The sequence below is a fragment of the Anabrus simplex genome, chromosome 4 (assembly GCF_040414725.1).
Source record: "Anabrus simplex isolate iqAnaSimp1 chromosome 4, ASM4041472v1, whole genome shotgun sequence".
NCBI classification, from domain to species: Eukaryota; Metazoa; Arthropoda; class Insecta; order Orthoptera; family Tettigoniidae; genus Anabrus; species Anabrus simplex.
This window is the reverse complement of record NC_090268.1, coordinates 363973356-363998637: the sequence shown is the minus strand read 5'-3', so window position 1 is coordinate 363998637 and position 25282 is coordinate 363973356. Positions and strand designations below refer to the sequence as shown.

At 38.2% G+C, this 25282-nt stretch overlaps 1 protein-coding gene across 1 annotated transcript in view; it reads left to right on the top strand.

The window, feature by feature from the left end:
• Positions 1–25282, top strand: part of Tgt (tRNA-guanine transglycosylase) — a 226103-nt gene that overhangs the window by 180407 nt on the left and 20414 nt on the right. Inside the window, exon 6 of the mRNA XM_067145784.2 lies at positions 6781–6949. Coding sequence (XP_067001885.1) covers positions 6781–6949 — 169 coding nt within the window. The remainder of the gene's footprint in view (positions 1–6780; positions 6950–25282) is intronic.

Below are 25282 nucleotides of genomic sequence, written 5' to 3'. Positions count from 1 at the left end.
TTCAGTGATATACTACTGAATACTGGAACATGACGGGTCTCTGGTGATATTATTACTATTCCTGCATCATTGGCTAAAATCGTTCAGTCTGAGGATGCCCTAGTTGACAGTGTTTTCTAGGACATTCACAATATCCATGTTGCTCAAAATACATGGCTTTGTGAGCAAGCTATTTTGGCTCCATAAAATGAACAGGTCACAGAAATAAATAGGAAAATCATGGCTCGAATTCCGGGCAAAGAAAGAATATACATGTAAGTTAATTTGGTCATGAAACGACGACGATGCTGTTCATTATCCACTTGAGTTCCTCAATTCTATTTCTCCACCCGGTTTGCCAGCACATGAGATTACCTTAAAAACAGGAGTACCAATAATGCTACTGAGGAACCTAAACGCACCAAAATTGTGCAACGGTACCCGCCTGAGAGTAAGGACATTACACAGGAATATCATTGAAGTTGATATTTTAACAGGTAGTGGAAGGGGTAAAATTATATTTATACCACGTATTCCCCTCGTTTCTACCAATTATCCCTTCCAATTTAGGCGACTTCAATTCCCCATAAGCGTCTGCTTTGCCATGACCATAAATAAGTTGTAAGGCCAAACACTAACTACTACTGGGGTAGAACTTGCAAATTCAGGTTGTTTCTCACATGGACAGTTATACGTTGCTTGCTCTCAAGGCAGATCTTCTAATTCTCTTTTTATACTTGTGCCAGGCGGGGTGAGACCCAGAATATCGTTTATACCGAAGCTCTTCAACAGAATGGCATCTCTTTCACTAACTGAATGGATATCTTAAAGGTACTCAGTACCACCTATAATGTATTCCATGCTACATACTATCTGCATTACTCTTCATTTTTAGATGGATACGTTACTTACCAGGAAGACTGACCTTTTGCTAACAGACTGCCATATTCATAATTTAACTCTTGCTGAGAATCACATCATTTTCTCCACTTTCCTCAGCCACCAGCATGGCCGACTCTCCTTTTTTTTTTTTTTTCAATTTGCTTTACGTCGCACCGACACAGATAGGTCTTATGGCGACGATGGGATGGGAAAGGCCTAGGAGAGAGAAGGAACCAGCCGTGGCCTTAATTAAGGTACAGCCCCAGCATTTGCCTGGTGTGAAAATGGGAAACCACAGAAAACCATCTTCAGGGCTGCCAACACGGGTTCGAACCCACTATCTTCCGGATGCAAGCTCACAGCTGCGCGCTCCTAACCGCACGGCCAACTCGTCCGGTGACCTGTCCTTTGAATTTATATTAATGCAGATAAGGATTGAAAGACCACTTTCTCGCAGTAATCTTCCTGTCACCTTGATGTTTTGCCCATTTGCAGTTTGGGAAAACCACAGAGATATAAAAAGGCAGGTAGATAGTGAGTGTCTGTCCTTATAATGAAAACTGCCCAACTCCAATATGACTGGCAGTAGGCACGGGGACCTGCCATCATAATGAAAACTCCCCAAATCCATTGTGACTTGTTGTAGGCAAGAGGGCCTGCCATTACAATGAAAATTCCTAAACCCGGTCTTTTGATGAGAAACGATATATGGCGACATTTCCGTCCTGTTTCTCCGGTACCACTAAGAGCTTTGTAATTTAACAACATCTTAATCACAACGTGTCCACTATTTCACCTAGAATTCTGTATACAGTGTAGATCCCGTAGCGAAGCACGGGTACATCAGCTAGTAAATAAATAATAAATAAATAAATGAATAAATAAATAAATCAAATGCCAACCCCAATAAGTTGGGATTAAGGCCAAGAAGAAAGAAAGAAAGAAAGAAAGAAAGAAAGAAAGAAAGAAAGAAAGAAAGAAAGAAAGATTGAAACACATAATAGGATAAACACAGTGATAGGTCAGTGTGAGAAGAGGGGTGACGCGCACTTTCTCTGTTGCATTGCCAACCTAATAACCATATGTCAACCCAATAGGGGGGAACACAGAAATAGTAACTTTGAACATAAATTATGTCTTTGATTATCATCTGCAAATGAAATTACACTCATCCGTACCCCACAACAACCTGAAATATGTATATGGCATTTCCGCAGTTTACCGCGAAAAAAGCAAATGTACGCATCGAAGTTAACGTGTTAACCCATTCAGCTCCTTTTCTCCTTCTGTATTCCTAGTCTTTTACCATCCATATATGACTTTACGTGGTTTTCTCTTTCTGTGTTTTGTCTTGTGTTCCTAGTCTTTTATGACTGGCATTATTCTTTATCTCTTCTCTTTTTCTGTATTTAACTAGTTTTTCCATATCCTACACTTCCCACTTCAAGACTGAAACTCTTTTGAAATGGCCCCTCAGTGAAAATGCAAGTGTTAAAACCCACCATCCTAATGAAGCCGAGTGCTAAATCTCAACCAGTTGATTTCTATCTTGCTATAGTTAATGACGATATCATCAATATGATGGTGCATGAAACCAATGAAAATGCAAGGAATGTGTTGCAATCGAAACGTGCGAGTAGGCAGAGTAGATTCACTCAGTGGACTGATATCAATTGCGCTGACATGAAAAAGTTCTTTAAGCTTATTGATGTGGATGGGCTTAGCACAGTTTCCCAAACTTCATAATTATTGGTCAAGAAAGAACAGACTGTATAAAAACTATGTTGGGGGTCATGTATGAAATGGAACAAGTTCTTACTGATTTTGCGATTCTGGCATTTCAAGAGTGAAGCAATCCGAGGACATGACAGGTTGTATAAAATCGCACCTCTTGTTCTAAGGCTCAATAAGAATTTCAAAGAACTAAATGAGCCACAGGAAACATTGGTCATTGACGAATCTATGATCCCCTTCAGGGGAAGACTAATATTTCGCCAGTTTATTCCAAATAAGGCTCATAAATACGGGGTGAAAGTATTCAAACTATGTGATACAGGCAGCTATACCTACACCACAAAAGTGTACTGCGGCAAAGGGACAACTGCTAACCCTGGACTACCACATGCTACAGCTGTTGTGAGAGAACTTACGGATCCTTATTTAGACAGTGGATCAACTTTGTTCACAGACAATTTCTACACGTCAGTTGATTTGGCAAATAAACTCCTAGCTAGACACACTCATCTGGTTGGTACCTTGGAGAAGAATAGTTAGGCTTCCGCCAGGTCTAAAGCAACGAGTCAAGAAAGGAGAAATGGTTGCTAAGGAATCACATAATGGCATCCTAGCATTGAAATGGATGGACAAGCGAGAGGTTTATATGCTCTCAACTAAGCACCAGTTAGATTTTGTATCTTCAGGAAAACGTGATAAGTGTAACACAGAAATTTTCAAACCATCCGTAGTTATTGACTACAACAAAGCAAAGCCTGGCATTGATGTATCTGATCAGCTGTCGTCCGATAATACATCTCTTCAGAAAACTGTCAGATGGTATCACAAGGTAGTGACGGGACTACTAATTGAAACGAGCTTGGTGAATTCATGGATTGCATACAGAAACTATCAAACAGTGCCAAAGCTGCAGAAAATGTCCATAACTACCTTCAAGGAGAAATGTGCTCTTGAACTAATGTGCTTGTCGGATGAAGTAGAAACACCTCGTCACAATCATGGTATCCATCTCCTTGTGGAGACGGAAGAAACTGAAAAGGCTGGAGATTCCACACGGAAGAGAAGGAAATACTGAAGCATATTCTACAAAGAGGCTAACAAAACTGGAGGTCAACAGGCTGCAAGGAAAGCGAAGAAAGTAACAACATATTGTAAACATTGCCCAGACAAAGCATTCTTATGCAAACCTCACTATGAGTTAGTTCACAAGTGATGTGTATCTTGTAAGAACTGTTATCCTTCCATATAATTTATACTATGCCATAAATTCAATGACTAGCATGATATATCATCATCTGTGTTGTTTTCTTTTGTAATTTTAACTTTCCTTAGAAAAATGAAGCTCTGTTGATGTAATAATAAGCATTTCTTAAGTTATGTAACAATAGTACGTAAGAATAAAGCAATAATAGGCTCCAATCCACATAATTTTCCTTGCCATTAATAATTGAATTCTGATGGTTGCATATGGGGTGACAAATGCCAGAGAAATTCCACTGTCTGTTGCTCAATGCACAGCGTGCTGATAAAGAAATGGGCACCGCGCTGCACTCTATGAACACCTTACATAAACAAGCAATGCAATACTCTGCAAATGGTAGCGCTAGTTTCATGCGACCCCATGAGGGATGACGTACGATATTTTGTATGAGCATCCGTTACCCCATGAGGGGTGACATTGTCTTCAAAGTGTTAATTTAAGTAACTGAAAGGTACAAACAAGTGACAAATCAATGTCTCTGTCAAGCGATATAGTGTGATTTAACATTAAAGCATTGTGCTTTCTTGGATGAAAGGCAATGATGTTCAATCTTCTATTAGACCTCGCAGAAGATAAGGAGTGAACTTCTCAAAGTATCGAAGAAATGCTCAAGGAATCTCATTACCACCAACAAAGTATGCTACTGAAGTCAGAGCTGATCTAACCCTGTGATGGCAGTTACTTCTTTGCAGTGTTCCTTTGGGACTGATACCAAACAAATTTCACTCTCGCCACAGTCTGTATAATGGCAGCAAGTTCACCTTCCAGGGACTGCTCGAACCGTCAAGATATTGGACCACATTTTAAGGGTATTTGCGCACTCCAAAAACGACAGTCCTATGCAATTATTCTCCCAAACTTTGTTTTTGGGAAGGTTTGCGTATAATGAGATGCCCATTTCTTTCAAGGAGTGAGAAGCCCATTGTGAGATGCTTTCTCCCCTAAGACTTTTCTTAATCACCTGCCAGACCAATTGTTGTCAGCTTTATTGATGTTTAAAATACCTCATACAGATTTCCTGTCATTCGGTACGTCGATGACAGAGTGGAGGTGAGTATCATTGACGTGAAACAGATGGCTACAGATGTTGAAGTACTGTAATCAAGCCTTCCATTTAGTTTCCACAAGACCCAGTCCATGACAGTATTTTGGAGCATAAATCATTCCATCTGGACAGTTTTGAGGAAGCCCAGTTATTTCCTTCTCAGCTCCTTTCAGTAACTTACCAACATCACCTAGAAATGATATGGGCTTTTGGGCTTATGTTGTGTCAAGAAAACAAGGTGGAACTCTTTACGTTTTGGAGAGAACTTTGCCCTGCGTCTTCAGGAGAAAAATCTTGACTGTCACCGAGGAAGTCATGTACAATAATGAGGAATAATGAGGGAATCTAATTTTATGGTTATCATTATTTTTTGCACATTCATTTCTCTATTTCCTCTTTTTTTTCCCCTGTATAATGATAAAAATAATGATAATTATATTTTTTGCATATTCATTTCTCTATTTCCTCTTCTTCTCTGTATTTTTTTATTCCATCTGTCCTTTTTTTTCTTTCTTCAGATTTCTGAGGCTGTGTTTCTCCTCAGTACAGCTCAACTACTTTTAATGTTATATATGCTATCATACTAAAGTGTTACTACTCAGGTCACGTTTTACTATGAGGGAGTATTCAATATACTGTAGTTTATCTACAATTTTTAGCAATATCTTGCTCCCATTCGATTTTAATCTTCAGTAAGTGTGACTGTGTCATTTTTTCAATTGTTATATACCACTTCAGACTTTAAGTCATTTGTTTACAAGAATAACATTTGGCACTTTTAATGTATTATAAATTTATTTTAAGTGTTACCTCAAGATCTTCCACAATGGGATTTGTGAACATTGTTAAACAAGTATATCAGAACTCTATAGTTGCAGTACATAACACACACATGTTGTACCTCTAATGTTTTTGTACTCTTTTTGTGTTTCCTTAAACTAAGTTTTTATCCACTTTCTGGTTACATGGGACTGTTTAATGTTCTTTGTAAATGCAGGTTGTTTTAAGTCATTTTTTTTCTTATTTGTGCTCATTTATTCTTTAAAATTTTCTCACGTCTATTACTGAAGATGGTACCACAGGTACCGAAACTGGTATAACAGTATGAAATAAACATTTTTACCTGTATATTGAAGTGTTGATTCGGTGAAGGATCTACCCCAATTTCTTTAAGGTATTGTCTATATCAGCACGGAATGAAAATCATTAATTATGATGCATGTTATGTATTGTGCAGTGTGATGATATTGAGGTAGGGAGAGGTTGAACCCATTGTCAGTGCAACCTACTAATATTGACAAACACCAAGGGATGTGCTCAAGGCTTATTGTCCCCATTTGACAGATGAATCGCCGTAAACATCGTTATATTCTCTCACTTCAGAGAGGTTTGAAATTGAACTCAGGATTTTGGCACACCTAGCCAACACTGTGATGGTGATTATTTTTTCCACCTGCGGCACTCAGAACTAATTCATCACAGTGTCAGACTATAAAGACTTGATACCTTAACAATCGTGCCACCAGGCATGCTAAGGTATTAAAAGTTGCTAATGAGATATTAACAAAGAATTGATATGACTTATTAAGTGGTCTGTATTCCTTTGCAGGTATGCAGTTTTGTTATTGAGATCAATTTACTGGACTTACTAACCAAGTGATTTTGTCACTCGCTACCCTCCAGGATGGCTACCTGTCAAATCCCAGTCAGCTTATGTGGATTTTAAAAATAAAGAGTCATGTTCCTCAAATTCAGATTTCTCATAAAAATTCATGTGGCTAACAGCTGCGTAAACCTGGAAGCTTTTTTTTTTTTCCACTTTTCTTGAAATTGTTATGTTGGAGATCATTTTACCTACTGTATTAATTTCATTTCACAGTGGAGGCGAAAGTAAAGATGACTTTTGGAGGATGGTGCATTTATCTACAAATATTTTACCAGAAGATAAACCCCGTTACCTTATGGGGGTTGGATTTGCAACTGATCTTATAGTGTGCTGTGCATTGGGTGTGGACATGTTTGACTGTGTTTTTCCAACCAGAACAGCTGTAAGTATATTCCTGTGTTTAGCAAAGTTAATAATGCAGGCATATAAATTGCATGGAATATGAAAATGGCAGTTTTTGTATTGCTCCATTTAAGAAGCTTGGTCAAGCATGTTGTGTTCTTAATGTGTGTGAAGTCTTGCTTGATAACTTGATTTCATCGTCGCCATAAGACCTATCTGTGTCGGTGCGACGTAAAGCCCCTAGCAAAAAAAAAAAATAGATAACTTGATTTCTATACTACCCAGGTAAGAGATCTAACAGGAGGGAAATATGTATGGGAAACAGATGTAGAGCAGCAACTTACCATATAAGCACGCATGGATAGAGTATATTTAAAAGAAAGACATACATCTTCACTATAGACTGTTATGCCTTTCAGCATTCAGTTGCAAGCCTCTGTGAGTTTACTAACCACAGCCACAATCCTCTGTTTGTAACTAGTTTTGTGGCTATGTGGACCAACACAAAATAAACTGCAGTGGTTAAGATAATAAATTAGCTTTGTGGCATTGTTTAGTTCTATAATTTTATCTTTAAATCATTAGAAACTGAGTCTAACTATCGTCGCCTTGATCTCCCACTACTTCTCTTATGCTCCAAAACATAGTCCATTATACTCCTAGGTAACATATTCTCCTCCATTCGCCTCACATGATACCACCACCAAAGCCAGTTTATGCATACAGCTTCATCCATCGAGTTAATTCCTAACTTATCTTTTACCTCCCTTTTTGAGTACCCTCCTGCCATTGTCCCCACCTGTTTTTACCAGCAATCATTCTCGCTACTTTCAAACTTATGAATAAGATAAACTGAGTCCACCCAGCTGTCACTCCTGTAAAGCAAAGTTTGTCTGTAAACAAATCAATGTAAAGATAGTTTCGTCCAGGAGCTGACTTCCTTCTTACAAAATAATTTTGATCGCAACTAAGAGCTCACTGTGTTAGCTTCGGTGCACCTTGATTCAATCTCACTTACTGTACTACCATCCTGAAAGAACACACATACTGAATATTTGAAATTATCTACCTATTCCAGCTTTGTATCCCCAATCTGAAATTTATTTTTCTTGGATTTCTTACATATTGTACTAGTTTATAATATGCATATAAAATTATCTTTGGGGTTTCATATGTAAAAGGGGGAAATCTTTGTTCTGCAATTTATTTACAGTACATGTTTCATGCCCATAGCCATAGCAGAAGAGCTCTCACTTTTACCAGCAAGCACGAACACTCCTCTGGGATCCCAAAGTATCAACAAAATCAAAGCAGGTGATGTTCAATCAGTACTTCATACCAATCTTAACCTGTGGTATTGAAACCTGCACCGTCACTAAGAAAGATTCATCAAGGTTGCAGGCACCTGAGATGAAGTTCCTTAGGTCCACAATTCAAAAACCAAACTGGACAAGTTAAGGAATGATGTGGTTAGGAAGGAAGCTGAGATTGTTACGTCATTGTTAGATTGGGTCAGCATGTCCAGATTGAGGTGGTTTGGGCATTTAATGAGGGTGGAGCCAACAAAAACAGCATTTTGTTGACTTCAAGAGGCATGTGGGAGGAAAATGGATGTGGGAAGACCAAGAACTTACTGGATGGACATCGTAAAGATGGACATTGCAGATCGGGGAAGGACACTGGAGGACGTCATTAACAACAGAACGTATCTCAATAAGACAGAATGGAAGAGGCTCACCAACAGTACCCGGAAAACTGGAACTGTATAAAATTGTGATGATGTTTTATGCCCACATTGGAGAACTTAAATCAAATCATATACAGTAGAGTCTCGTTAATCCGAACTAATTGGGACCGGAGTCTGTTCGGATTACGAAATTTTCGAATTAACCAGAAAATATTTTCTAATAATAATGTTATTGTTTTTACATCCCTCTAACTACTTTTACGGTTTCCAGAGACGCCGAGGTGCCGGGATTTTCTCCTGCAGGAGTTCTTTTACGTGCCAATAAATCTACTTACACGAGGCTGATGTATTTGAGCACCTTCAAATACCACCGGACTGAGCCAGGATCGAACCTGCCGAGTTGGGGTCAGAAGGCCAGCGCCTCAACCATGTGAGGAAAATAGTTTCTACAATACAGTACAGTACATACTGTAGTTTGAAATGTCCATAGAACTTGTCGTACGCTACGTCGAGCAACACTCTGCTGCTACGCCCACTGATGTGATGTTTATGAGACGCTGGTTTTACACTGCATCTGCGAGTAGGTTCCAATCACTATGGCAAAAGAAACTAACAGAATTTGTAAAGACAAACAACCAGTGATTGATGGTTTATGATGTGTAATTGTTTACATTAAGTTATTCTAGTAAAATATGACTAATAAAATGCAAGTAAATCTTAATTCTAAAATATATTTTTTTCATTTCAATAAGGAGATATTTTTTTAAAAAATTGAATGTTTCGGTTCGGATTAACCGGACTTTCGGATTAACGGGGTTCGGATTAACAGGACTCAAGTGTACCACTAAGCCTTCAAAGAATTAACTGGGGATTTAACTTTCATTATCTTCCTCCACTCCCGAAACATTTTCATTCTTCTTCGATATGCTGTATTGTTTTTATTACAAAGTTGTAAGTTTAAGTCTTATATGTTTGTTCTTCAGAATCCTTTTCTCTTCTCTATTTCCAATTTGTTGCATTCTAGTATTCACTCTCCTAAATCATATTTGACTACTTTGAACTAATTATTTTTTGTTTTACTTTTCCAATAGTAGTTAAATAGTTGTTTCAGTAGCCTAGTTTCATCTCATTTTGATATATGGCAGAAAAAGACAATTCTCCTTTTTCTCGTTGTGTTTATTATTGACTCACTTTTGTGGTGTACCACTTCGTTAAGCAACAATCTCCATTGTCCATCTTTCTGATGCTTTTTATTAAAGATTGATCTGATAATCCTTCTGTCAACCTTCTTCAGTCTATCTGTTGTTGATTTGGTGTTGATTTGTTGTGCAGTTTGGGAGTTCTGGCCTGAGTAACAGGTTAATGTAAGTTTTATTTGCTTTAAAATCAAATCCAATTCTTTTTATTTGCAAATGAGGTGTCTACCTCAGTGGCAAATGGTACACTAAAATACATTATTGTCAAGCACTAAATATTAAATTAACAAGAGAAGAAAATTTTCCTATAATACAATATTATACAATTTACGCTAACAATGTTTTCTATTAAACACACAGCTCATCCTTAATAAATTTATATTGTTTACAAAATTCTACTTATAATATCTCCTGTACTACTTACAAATATAGTCAACTGATATACAGTATGTGGAATTAACAAATCTTAACTTAACCTTTTCAGTTCTAGGAATTTGGCAGGGTAGTCTTGTATCTCCAATGATATAATTAATCGAAAAAAGCTCTTTTCAGCACTGTCACACTTTTGTTTTAGGGGCAGGCAACCTTAACATATTACTTGTAAAATTACTCGTGTCACCTTAATTTTCTTGCTGCCTGTCTCACAAAGGAACATCGGCAATGATTAAGTCACTGATCGTGATGAAACTTGGAACACACATTGAGGTACACGTAAAAAAAATGTCAGCATCAATTTTGGGTGCCAACATTCATTAGGGCATTAACTAAGGGGCCTAAAAGTTGAGACATTTGAAGTTCTGCGTGAACAGCGATGAATACCTGCTGGCCAATGCTTAGCCAGCACACTGTCTGCCTTGTGTGTGCCACACCTCTGCACCTCCTCCCCTCTGCCCCTCCTTCTGGTTCGCCACCGCACGTTTCCCTTCAACTCGCGCCTGCCTGTCTGCTTAGGTGTCGAACAGAAACGGTGCTACACTTTGCGTACTCTGTCGGCCTTCCTCATAGCTCTCCTTTGTAATTTCCATATTGTATTAGTCAGTTTACATTTTCTGAAATGTTTATGAAAACGTTTGTGATGATTCCTTAAGCGTAATGTCGTTGAGCGTGTCAAAAATATCTTTTCATCTTCAAACAAATCACGGAAGTCACGGTGAAGAAGGTCTGCTGAACTTTCGAGAGCTGCAGCTTTATGACGCGATTGAGTATGAGTGTTAAGCAGTCACCTGTTTTCAGATAGGTGTCATAGGCCGTAATAACATAGATTGAAGTGTGGTCTTTTCCGCTGCATGTGAAATTTTAGGTTTTAGTTTTCAGCACTGGACAGCCTGATATGTTGATACCAATAATTCTCTCATTTGTTTTTTTAAATAAACATTTGTGTTCTCCGTTGTTTCTGTCAATAAATATAACATGTATTTTCATTATTTTTATTTTGTTTTTCGAAGCTTCGAAGTTACTGTATTGAAGGTGACAGTCTCTATTTGGAGGACGTTACAAGTTTGACGTACAGGTCTGATCAGTTGGAGGAAAACTAAAAGGATATTGAATATAACGACACAAACAATATGTCATATCTGATGAAGAAAGGGCAGCCAGGTCAGCCAGAATGAAGAGGTTTTGGGAAAGGAAGAAGATGATGCAAGCTAAATCTTCAGTTATTTCTTTGTTAACGTAAATGTATTTGGATTTGATTTAAGTGCTCCAATGTGGGCGTAAACTATGTAAATAAATAAATAAATAAATAAATAATAACGAGCCAGAACTGGGACAAAGCCAGGACAGTGCCAATTCGATGGACAACGCAGACTTACAGTATAAAAAACAGCAGTCGACTACTGGAGGAGTGGAAAACGGAAAAATCTGAAATTTGCAACTGTGCAAAAGAAATTCTGTCGTGTGCATATTGAGGCACAGCTCTCCGCCTGGAAAAAGGTAGTGGATGCAGGAGGCTCTCTCCGAATAAATTTGTCTTATTGCAATGGACTGCAAGGAAAAATTTGACACGGAGTACCGTACGTCCACCATCCATAACATCACAGTCAAATTTTGGGCAATGCTAAGTGCCCGCTCTCAAGGGACCCATGACGTCGTCAGGCTGGTTGTATGACTTCAAAAACAAATTTGGAATCACATCCTGAAAAATTACTGTCGTGACAGCAACAAAAACCTTTGTAGGGAAACTGACGTTATGGTGGAAGCCAAAATGTTTGTGGAAAACGTAAGAGAAAAAATACAGCTACACAGCCCAAAACATGTTTTAACAGTGACCAAAGCAGCTTTAATTTGGAAGTGTACACCGGCTGAACGTTAGCACGCCAAGCAGAAAAGTTAATTAGCACGGTGGTCCAATCAGTTATGCACAGCTACACGATTATGCCTACCGTGTCAGCAGAAGATGAGCTACTCTAGCTGTTGCTAATAGTTTTAAAGTAAAGAAATGGTGTTTTTGGTTCCCTTGTTAAGAAAAGAATTTTTTCACATGAAAATATTAATGGTAATACTAAATTCCCATGAACGCCTGAAGGGCCATACATCCAATTTTTGATCTTATTTTTGATATGCTCTATTGGTGGAAAAATATCTAATTCCCTTCATGGGAATTTAGTATTACCATTTGGAATTGCTAGGCGGGCATTAATTCCATTGTGGAGTTTTATCTCCCGTATGCAGTTATCAGACTGTGCCACATAAGAGGCTTCTGATAAGTTCACCTGCATACACCCCAGCATCAGTGGGTAGGGTCTGACACATCCCACTCTGACGAGTCTAGTGTCGGACCTAAGACGAAATGCTGGTTAATAGAGCAAACGCCTGAAGGGCCATACATCCAATTTTTGATCTGAAAATATTAATGGCGTGGGAAAGATGGGCAAGGCAGAATTTCAGAGCTGGTATAATGACATCTTGAAACCAAGTTTACCCGATGGACAAAACATTTTATTGTTATATTCTTTCTCTGGTCACAGTGCGCTTGTTCATGACACGGAAGTAGAAGTTATGGTGATTCCAGTCTAACATACAATGAAGGAGAGTACAAATGACCCACCGGGCGAGTTGGCCGTGCGCGTAGAGGCGCGCGGCTGTGAGCTTGCATCCGGGAGATAGTAGGTTCGAATCCCACTATCGGCAGCCCTGAAGATGGTTTTCCGTGGTTTCCCATTTTCATACCAGGCAAATGCTGGGGCTGTACCTTAATTAAGGCCACGGCCGCTTCCTTCCAACTCCTAGGCCTTTCCTATCCCATCGTCGCCATAAGACCTATCTGTGTCGGTGCGACGTAAAGCCCCTAGCAAAAAAAAAAAAAAAAAAAAAAAAAAAACAAATGATCCACCTTATATCAATACAAAATATGTTGCTAATACAAGATCACAACATTTTTATTAGGGACCGGTTTCAATGTCTTTGGACACCATCAGCCACAATAGGTCAAATGAACAAAGATATATGTATATTATAATACAAAATATAGACCATTAGTAATAAAATGACATTAAATGGATGAAATATACGTAATGGTGCTTAAGTCATTCTTACAAAATTTTCAAGTTAGAGACTTGATGGTCGAATAATAAAATAGAAGTAAAAAATTGTTAACAAATGGTTTTAAAATTCTTTGTCACTATGTAATGCCTTAAAGCCTTGAACATGGCGTGAATAAACATGGGATGAATGTTGACATCCAAAAGCTGACGTAAATCATTGTTCCTCTGTTAATATATAACTTGGTAGTGGCCTGTATCATCAGTTTTCATAAGGTAAACAATAAATTATAAAGTAATTAAGCAAGTGGATCGTGTTAACGGCATTGACAGAAGTATTGTTGTGAAACCAGAAGGTTCTCAATCCAATGCAGGACCTGAAGTGTGAGAAATTAAAATAAGTTGATGGAAAAGAGGGCATTAAATTAACAAAATGTAAAGTAAGGGACTCACCTTGGTGTGCCTGTTTGTACGGAGAACAGAGAGGAACTGAAGGCTAGAGCTTAATGGGAGCATAGCACAGTGTTAAGGGAGGGAGAGGGGTGAATCAGGAGGGAGGAGAAGAGGGGCAATGGAAGGGGCAGAGTCAGGCGGGCGTGGAAGGGAAGGATAGCGCAATAATTTATTACGTAAAATGTGAAAGAACAAACTGTTTTTGGGAAGTTTGACACTATTAAAGACTGAAATGAGCGCATCAAATAAGATTCTGGGCTTTTCAGAAATGTCATTCAGGCTCAGATTCGGGTTGAAATATTGATCCAAATATATATAGCAGACCTCCGTGGTGTCTAGCAAACTTTTCATTGTTGTCAATAGCATTATGCTCTAGGAAATCTAAATATATTTCTGCCAAGATGCCATACGTCCCCATACATCCTATAATAAACTATAGACCAAGCCCTTTGTACAAACTTGCTCAGTTTATTCAAAAATTCAAAAATTCCTCAAAAAACATTTCACTTTTGCTTCTAATAAATCCATTAAGAATACCTCTGAACTAATCAAGAAACTAGACGGGTTTGACCTGCAACCATACCATACGTTGCCCTCTTTCAATATTATTAACATGTACCTGAGCATAAAAACGAGCAAGCTCTTTCCTATTATTGAAAATAATCTAAATTCCAATAGTCATTTAAGCGAACTTGAAATCTCTGATTTTATAGCTGTTTTGAAACTATTAATAGATAACAATTATTTTACATTTGACAACGTAGTTTATAAACAAAATAGCTTGGCTATGGGGTCACTGGCCACTGGCATCTTGGCAGAAGTAAATTTAGATTTCCTAGAGTATAATACTCTAATGAAAAGTTTAACAATATCAAGTTCTGGGCCAGATTCGTAGACGATACTTTTGTTATCATCGACGAACGTTCTATTGATGCACCGAACACTCTTGTAAACCTCAACAAACCGGGCGAGTTGGCAGTGCGCGTAGAGGCGCGCGGCTGTGAGCTTGCATCCGGGAGATCGTGGGCTCGAGCCCCACTGTCGGCAGCCCTGAAGATGGTTTTCCGTGGTTTCCCATTTTCACACCAGGCAAATGCTGGGGCTGTACCTTAATTAAGGCCATGGCCGCTTCCTTCCCACTCCTAGCCCTTCCCTGTCCCATCGTCGCCATAAGACCTATCTGTGTCGGTGCGATGTAAAGCAGCTAGCAAAAAAAAAAAAAAAAAAAACCCTCAACAAAATAGACCCTTATATCAAATTCACAATAGAATCCAAAATTAACGGTTCCATAAACCTTTTTAGATTTAACTATCACTAGGCTCCCTTCTTAATTTAAATACAAAATTTACAGGGAACCCACCCATACAGCATTAACAATAAAACAAGGCTCAATACATCCCTACTCTCACAAGTGTGCTACGTACAATAGCTTCGTTGATCGCGTGTTCTAAGTCCCAATGTTGAAAGCAGACTTGAATAAAGAACTTAATATCGTACGTGCGATAGCTAGGTTTAATGTTATAATGAAATTTTCATCGAACGTATTATTAATAAATTCAGGCATCGCTCAAATTCTAATTTAATAAAAGATAAACCCAAACCTAAATTATTTTCGACTTTCACCCATTTACAATGTCACCAACATATTAAATATACATAACGTTAATATTGCCTTCTGCACCAGCAATAGTAACATGCATGTTCTTCACAATTCCTACGTAATTAACAAATCTAACCCTTTCACGAAGTCAGGTGTTTTCAGGTTTAGGTGCAATGACTGCCGCAGCTCTTATATCGGGCAGACTGGTAGGAACTTTAAGATTATATATGCAAAACATCTTAATGCAATCAAATACAACAGGTTTTCATGATTATAAACACAAATTTAACGGAATAGATCATGACTTAACAATATTAGATACGTTGAGCAAAGACCCCTTGCTTGACACCATGGAAGTGTATTATATACGTTTGGATCAATATTTGAACCTGAATGACATTTCCGAAAAGCCAAGAATCTTATTTGATGTCCTCATTTCAGTCTTTAAAAGTGTCAAACTTCCCAAAAACAGGTTTTATTTTGTTGGGGGTTTTTTTTCAGATTTTACGTAATAAATTATCGTGCTATCCTTCCCTTCCACGCCTGCCTGACTCCGCCCCTTCCATCGCCCCTCCTCTCCTCCCCACTGATCCACACCTCTTCCTCCCTTAACACTATGCTATGCTCCCATTAAGCTCTAGCCTTCAGTTCCTCTCTTTTCTCCGTAGAAACAGGCCCATCAAGGCGAGTCCCTTACTTTACATTTCGTTAATTTAATGCCCTCTTTTCCATCAACTTATTTTAATTTCTCACACTTCAGGTCCCATATTGGATTGAGAACCTTCTGGTTTCACAACAATACTTCTGTCAATCCCATTAACACGATCCACTTGCTTAATTACTTTATAATTTATTGTTTACTTTATGATGATACAGGCCACTACCAAGTTATATATTAACAGAGGAACAATGATTTACGTCAGCTTTTAGATGTCGACATTCAACATTCATCCCATGTTTATTCACGCCATGCTCAAGGCTTTAAGGCATTACATAGTGACAAAGACTTTTTAAACCATTTGTTAACAATTTTTCACTTCTATTGTATTATTCGTCCATCAAATCTCTAACTAGAAAATTTTGTAAGAATGACTTTTAAGCACCATCACGTTGTATATTTCATCCATTTAATGTAATTTTATTACTAATGGTCTATATTTTGTATTATAATACACATATATCTCTGTTCATTTGACCTGTTGTGGCTGATGATGGTGTCCAAAGACATTGAAACCAGTCCCTAATAAAAATGTTGTGATCTTGTATTAGCAACATATTTTGTATTGATATACGGTGGATCATTTGTACTCTCCTTTATTGTATGTTAGTCTCCTTTCAGTACGGACCAAATATGAAGTTTTTAATATTAAACTATTCCAGTCGGCGTTACAGCAGTTTGTCAGCCATTTGACATGTATGGGTTTCGGATTTGGAAAACATAAGCAAGACAAATGTATTCCAGGCTGCAACTTATGAACACCATCTTAAAGTTGCAATCACTATTACATTTCCAGCTGAAATCTCCTCGATTCAAAAACATGTGGAAGTACTCGTGGTACCGCTGTGGGTACCTTGATAATCATCCTGGACAATTTGAACACCCAGTAGTGTATTCCTTTGACAGTGTTGGCCTGGTATGTTCTTTGTGCCCGAATACTGGTTTTGTCAAATGTGCTTGGTATACAAAGGACTTGTGCGTCAAACACTTCTACGAGGAACACCACTATTGTAAAGCATACATTCCATAATAAAAGTATGGTGCCTTTTGTTAATTGTATTTTGTTTCAGTTTTCTTTTCACTATTTTTCAATGTTTCTAATAGACCAAAGATTGTTTTTGTTTACTATCGGTTATTGACGGGGAGTTTGCCCGATGTATTGTATACGGAGTCATTTCTTGTGTTGCCTTGCAATTTTTTTGTTGTTGTACCAGTTCATACAAGAGCCATTTAAATTTTTATGTATGTAACTGCCATTGTGCCCAGAAGACTATAGTGTGATACTTTAATATCGATACTTGTTGAATACATAGCCCTTCATCAGCTATAATGCCAAAGTGCCAGTAAAGTAAGACTACAGGTCTGCCTGTGATTACTGCATATCTACTGCATATATAAATGCACATTTATTTTTTATTTTTCAAGGCTTTTCTTATTATGTCAAACTTTACTATATTCCATGTCATAGAGGAAAGAGACATGGAAATCTTCGAAAAAATAATAGATTATACTCGTAAAAACAATAATAATGATATGGTAATAATTGGGGGAGATCTAAATTTGCCTGAAGTTGAATGGAAAGGAGCTGCAAGTGAAGCCCATGAACAGAAACTGGCAAATAAGTTAATTTGGGAGGGAGGATTTACACAAGTAGTACAAGAACCGACTCGTCTCAATAACTTACTAGATGTATTCTTGGTTAAACCATGGGAAATTGTTGATAAAACTGAGTATAGGAGACCATAAGGCTGTAATAATGGATGTAGGACTGGTACCAAAAAGGCTTAATAAGAGCGTTACACAAGATAAGAAATTGTACAGAAAAACTAAAGTTGATGAATTTGGGACTTACCTTAAATCACAATTCAGTTGTTGGATAAGTGAAGGGAGTAACGTGGATACACTTTGGGCTAAATTTAAAGGAATTATTTGGGAAGGAGAGAAGAGATTTGTACCTGTTAAGAAGGGTAAAATGACCTAAGACCCTGTTTATTATACAAGGGAAATAAGAAAATTAAAAAGAAAATGTAGAATAGTAAAGAGGAAAATCAAAGAGGGTAGGGAGAGTAGAGAAACTAGAAAACAGCTAATGAGGGAACTGAATAGAGTGAAAAAGGAAGCAAAAGAGAATTATAAGAATGGCATACTTCAAGAGGGTAATGACCACAAAGGGAAATGGAAAAAGCTGTATTCATATATCAGGAATCAAAAAGGAAAAGGAATCCAAATTCCTACAATGGTGGGAGAAGGGGGTGAACACTATTTAACAGATACTGAGAAAGCAAACCTATTTAGTAGGGAATTTAGAGATTCAGTAGATGATTGTCAAGAGTTGGAAACCGAAACAAAAGATAGAGAGGGAGAGAGACAGAGGGAAACAAGAAGCTTCTCATTCACAAACGAAGATATTTTCAGAGAAATCCAACTGCTTCAGCGAGGAAAAGCAGCAGGAAGTGATCAAATTACTGGGGAGGTATTACAGACAATGGGGTGGTACATAGTGCCTTATTTAAAATTTCTCTTTGACTATGTCATAAATAATAGTGTAATACCAAAGGAATGGAAGGAATCTATTATAATACCAATTTATAAAGGAAAGGGTGATAAAAGGAAACCAGAGAACTACAGACCAATCAGCCTGACCAGTATAGTTTGTAAAATTCTGGGGAGTTTAATATCAAAGTACATCAGAGGGATATGTGATGATAAAAATTGGTTCATGAGGAGCCAGTATGGATTTAGAAAAATTTTCTTGTGAGGCACAACTGGTGGGATTTCAGCAGGACATATCAGATCAGTTGGATTCAGGAGGTCAGTTAGATTGCATAGCCATAGATCTTTCCAGAGCCTTTGATAGAGTGGAACATGGAATATTATTAAAGAAATTGGAGGGAATAGGATTGGACATAAGGGTTACACGTTGGATAAAAGCATTTCTAAATTCAAGGGTTCAGAAAGTCAAAGTAGGAAATAATGTATCACAGGAAGAGAAAGTTTGGAAGGGAATTGCACAGGGTAGTATAATCGGTCCGTTACTTTTCATAATATACGCAAATGATTTAGGGAACAATATAACATCAAAAATAAGATTGTATGCAGATGACATAATTGTTTATAGGGAAATAAACAACATTGAGGATTGTTCAGAATTACAAAGGGACCTTGAAAGTATCCAACAACGGGTTGAAGAAAATAATATGAAAGTTAATGGAGGCAAATCAACTGGTACAACTTTTACAAACAGGAGCTTTAAAACTGAATTTGAATATACTTTGGATGAGGTAGTTATCCCAAAAGATGGCAAGTGCAAATACTTAGGTGTGAGATTTGAAAGTAATTTGCACTGGAAGGATCATATTGATGACATTGTTGGGAAAGCATACAGATCATTACATGTCATAATGAGGCTACTTAAAGGATGCAACAAAGAATTAAAAGAAAAAAGTTACTTGAGTATGGTTCATCCATTATTGGAATATGCAAACAGTGTTTGGGATCCTCACCAAGAATACCTAATAAAAGAAATAGATAGTGTGCAGAGGAAAGCAGCAAGATTTGTAACAGGGGATTTCAGGAGAAAGAGTATTGTATCAGAAATGTTAAAGGAACTTGGGTGGGAAACTTCAAGTAAGAGAAGGGAGAAAACTAGACTTATAGGATTATATAGAGCCTATACAGGAGAAGAAGCATGGGGAGATATCCGTGAGAGGCTTCAGTTGGAAAATAATTATATCGCCAGGACTGACCACAAATATAAAATTAGAAGGAATTTTAGCAGAAGCGATTGGAGTAAATTTTCATTCATTGGGAAGGGTGTGAAGGAGTGGAACAGTTTACCAGAGGTAGTGTTTGATCCTTTTCCAAAATCTGTACAGATATTCAAGAAGAGAATAAACAGCAACAGAGAAAATAAATGAAGTGTTAGAGGGCATTCGACCAGTGCAGGTTATTGTAAATAAAAAAATGTGTGTGAATAAATTAATTCCATCCCCTGGTCTAAGGAGTTTGGACAGCCAAAGTAGGGGACTGCCTGTAGGGGTGAAGTACAGTGGAGACTTCGAGGGCCCTGGGACCGCTACGGTAGCTGTGAAGGCCCTTCAGGAACTCTGAAAAGTGGTGGCAAAAGGGGCTCTGGTTGAGACGCAGCAGGTCGTTATGCTACTTAGGATCCAGAACGGGTAAAAAAAATATATATATAGTAAATAAATAAATGCAATGTAAATATTAATGTTATACCAGTTGTATAGTATCATTTGAAGTAATTCCACATACTGTATATTAGTTGACTATATTTGTAAGTAGTACAGGAGATATTATAAGTAGAATTTTGTAAACAATATAAATTTATTAAGGATGAGCTGTGTGTTTAATAGAAAACATTGTTAGCGTAAATTGTATAATATTGTATTATAGGAAAAATTTTCTTCTCTTGTTATTTTAATATTTAGTGCTTGACAATAATGTATTTTAGTGTACCATTTGCCACCGAGGTAGACACCTCATTTGCAAATAAAGAGATTTTGATTTGATTTGATTTGATTTGATTTGTTTTGTTTTGATTTGATTTGATTTGATTTGATTTGATTTGATTTGATTTGATTTGATTTGATAACAAAGTTGTCTATGCATTTATTGATTTATTTTTGACAACCATTGCTGCAATTGAAATGTGTTATGTCTGTCGCTGCAAAACAGAAATAAATCCTTCAGTACAAGCACAAATAAAAACATTCTACCTATATTCCTTATACCAGAGTATGCAATACGGAAAATACCAGTAGTTTCAAACTCAGAGTTTAAATTCTTGTTGTTTGCGATTTCGTTTCGTTATGACACAACTGATAGCATACACAAAATGGGGGGGTTACGACATAAAAAGAACGTCTGGACCTGTAACCAGGTTTTGATATCCCGAGGTACCGAATCTCATTACGTTCATTGAGGTCCTCTACCCGGGAACGTAATTTCTTTAAATAGAAATATATTTAATGTGGTTTAAAAGATGGGTGATTTATTTAATGGTGGGTGACTTAATTTAATTAATTTCACATGTATCTCCACTCTAAAGGACACTGCTGACAGCTTTAAGGCGTTTTAGAAGTAAATAATAATTTAAGTGTAGGTCGGACGCAGTACCCCATCACACGTTTGACCCCGCCTGATGGTGCTTAACTCAGGGTTGTACCCACAAATGTGACAACTCAGCGAAATTAGCAGAAATGAAAACATAAAATTTGAATAAAATGTGGGTATATTAGTTTAGGTTATTTATTATCATTGTGTGTGAAATGGAATGTTATTGACCGAGCTCAATAGCTGCAGTCGCTTAATTGCGGCCAGTATCCAGTATTTGGGAAATAGTGGGTTCGAACCCCACTGTCGGCAGTCCTGAGATGGTTTTCAGTGGTTTCCCATTTTCACATGAGGCAAATACTGGGACATTACCTTAGTAAGGTCACGGCTGCTTCCTTCCCACTCCTAGCCCTTTCCTGTCCCATCGTCGCCATGATACCTATCTGTGTCGGTGCGACGTAAAGCAAATTGTAAAAAAATTGTGGAATGTTATTGAAAGGATTTCAATAATTATAGTACGAAAAGAAGCAAAGTATAGCACCAGTCCCGTTCAACAGCTAAGCAGCCGGCAAGTGCAGGGAGAAGGGAAACGTGCGGCGGCCAACCAGTTGGAGGGGTGGGGGTAGGGGGGGAGGTGCAGAGGTGTGTCTCCTGGCAGGCAGTATGCCGAGTTAGCATTGGCCAGCAGGTATTCAGCGCTGATCGCTTGGAACTTAAAATGTCGTAACATTTAGGCCCTTTAGTTAACGCCCTAATGAATGTTGGCACCCAAAATTGATGCTGACATATTTTTTACGTTTACCTCAATGTGTTTTCCAAATTTCATCGCGATTGGCGACTTAACCATTGCCGATGTTCCCTTGTCAGTAGAAAGGTGCTAGTTCACTGCAATAACCGACTCTTCAATTCCAAATGAGGTTTTTTATTTACAGGGTCATATCCTTAGAATCCCCTTGATGTCCGATAGCTCACTTGTGCTTTCTAATTTGCTATCCCCTCAGTCCATAAATCAACTTGTGTCTGTATTTTCTCTTCATTATCTCCCAAAACTACAATGTCATCAGCAAAGAGTATAGATTTTACTCGCTCGCCCATCATCTTCTCCTTGATATTATGTAGAATTCTATCCATAATGATAATGAAGAGTAAGCGAGACACCTTTAAACCTATCAGCATTTATTTGGTGTACAGGATATTGCTGAGTTCTAAGGTCAGGACTACCAACCCTCCCGTGTCTGTGAGCACCACTGTCAGTTTGCTTGAATTAATCTGTTTATCAGTGTAGTATCTTAATGTAATATTAAATTTTTTTATAGTCCTAGACCGCAAGGGTCACCATATTTGTGAGGAAGGCAATGATTTCAGGTTAATAACATAATTGATATCTTCAAATCATGTTTGTTTTTGATTTTGAAGTAAAGGAACTTTGTGCCTTCTATACTTTATTGCATTTGATATGTCTTAATGATGCGACATCACAACTTGATGACGGACATGACTGTTGCTTGCGTAACCATTTTCAACAATACAAAATCATCCAACCAATCGGTAATAGGCTTGGAAAGTGCCAACTTCAATTAATGAAATACATTTGCAAAAATTAAAAGTCTTTTCATAACATCTTGCCCCCCTTGAAAGGAGTTCTTTCAACTAACTATTGTAATCTTATACCTATTGTAAAAATACTTATTCTTAACATATGCATTAATACAAAACACTATATCGTAAAGAATAGTGTAGCTTTCTTCAAAAGTTAGCACGCGTCCCTGTGTTTCAGTCAGCAAATGTATCTTCATCATCTTTACAGCTGCTTCCCACAATCCCCCAAAGTGGGGTGACCGGGGAGGAATGAAACTGTATCTGCTGCTGAGCGAGTGAGGAGGTAATGGTCGTTGACCCTTTTTCGGACTGGATATCTTGCAGTGCGTTGACTGCTCCAATGAAATTCTTCCCATTATCTGAGAAAAGCTGCTTGCACAAACCTCTTCTCGCTGTAAAGCGTTGCAGTGCAGTTAAGAAAGCTTCGGTCGTTAGCTCTGACACCAACTCCAAATGCACTGCCTTGGTATTGAAGCATGTAAATACAGCTACGTAACTCTTGTAAGTATGAATGCGGCCTCTTCTGTGGCTTTCTCTTACAGATATTGGACCTGCATAGTCCACTCCTGTGGTAACAAAGGGTCGAACAACTAACCTAACCCTTTCTTTTGGTAAATCTGCCATGCGTACCTCCGGAACTGTAGGATGGTAACAAAGCACTTCAGACACCTCTTGACAATCTTTTTCTCTTCTCTTCTGCCGCTGATAGGCCAATATCGTTGTCGAGTTGCATGTAGCAGTTGCTCTGGGGGACAATGCTTCAGACGATGATGTTCATTTTCCATGATCATTCTGGTGATGTGATGATTTGCTGGTAGAAGCACAGGATGTCTCTGTTCTGATGTTAGCTCCGAAAAACGAAGCCTTCCTCCAACCTTAATCAATCCGTCACTATCCAGAAACGGACTGAGTGACTTTAGAGAACTCTTCTGTGGGAGGTCTTGATTATTAATTAAGCAATGTAGTACTTGAGGGAATGCTTCTAATTGTGTCCATTTGACTACCTGTTTCTCTGCTTTACAAGTTTCTTGTATTTCTAGTGAACCCTTTTTCCTTTCTGTTGGTTTGAGTTTGCAGTTATAAATGAATCTTTGACAATATGCTACTATACGGCATAATTTCGGAAATGACGAGAATTTATTCAGTAGAATGCTTGTTGATGTTGTTGTCAATGTAACTGCTGTGACCTTCAGCTCTGGTAGTTCTGTTTCAAATTCTTCTGAATGCTCTGGTTGTTGACGTTGTGTGCGAAGCCAAGGTGGTCCACTCCGCCACAGCTTTTTATCTTCGAGATCTGCTGAAGTAATTCCTCTTGAGAGAAGATCAGCTGGATTTTCAGTCGAAGGAACATGCTTGCAGGTGGTTGCATACGTGGCTTCTTGAATCTTTGCAATCCTGTTTGCCACAAATGTCTTCAGCAGCCTTGGCTCAGTGTTGATCCATCCCAAAACAATTGTACTGTCACTCCATAATCTGATCTGACCGATTTTTTTCTTTCAAAGCACTCACTGTTGTTTTGACAAGTTGTGCAAGAAGAAGGGCTGCCTTCAATTCGAGTCTTGGCAACGAAATGGTTTTTAAAGGAGCTACTTTCGTCTTTGCACAAAGTAAATTGGAAATGTAGAGACCACTTTGCGTTTGACAAACTGCATAAATGCATGCTCCAAAAGCCTTCTCTGAAGCATCACTAAATCCAAACAAATCAAAAGAGCCAGAGCAATTCCCAGGATTTATGTTTCTCATAATTCTGATGTTGTTCAGTCTTTCTAATGACGTATAGTACTCGTTCCAAATCTCAAGGTGCTCTCGAGACAATGGCTGATCCCATTCAAATCCATCTACCCATAAGTGTTGCATCAACAACTTCCCTTTGATCAGTACTGGTCCCACGAGTCCTAGTGAATCAAAAATCTGTGCGATTTTGGAGGCGACTTCTCTTTTGGATCTTCGTGACTGCTTTGCCAGCTCAACTCGAAACTTAAGGCAATCTTGTGCTGAGTCCCAGAGGAGTCCAAGAGTCTTACTAGCTTCACCTTTGTCTAAAACCAGTAAAGTCCCTTCGTCGCTTTTGCTCTCCAAATCCTGCAAGATCTCTTTGCTGTTGGACCTCCATTTCCTCAAATGCATTCCACCACTCTTGAGTACACTTTGTATTTGCCGCCGTAGCGCGATCACGTCCTCTAGAATGTCTCCTCCACTTAAGCAGTCATCCATATAAAAATCATCGCAAATAGCCTTTGCTGCTGCTGGAAATTCATTTTCATGAAGAGTAGCCAATTCATTTAGGCATCTCATGGCATGGTAAGGTGCTGATGCTGTTCCATACGTTACTGTATTCAACCGATAGATCCTCACAGGGGCTGCAGATTCCTCTTTCCACAAAATCTGCTGGAATGCTCGATCTTCAAGATGGATGAGGATTTGCCAAAACATCTTTTCCACATCTGCCGTCATGACGTACTTATGGCTGCGAAATCTAAGTACAATTTGAAAAAGATCTCTATGTAAATTAGCTCAACTCGAAACTTAAGGCAATCTTGTGCTGAGTCCCAGAGGAGTCCAAGAGTC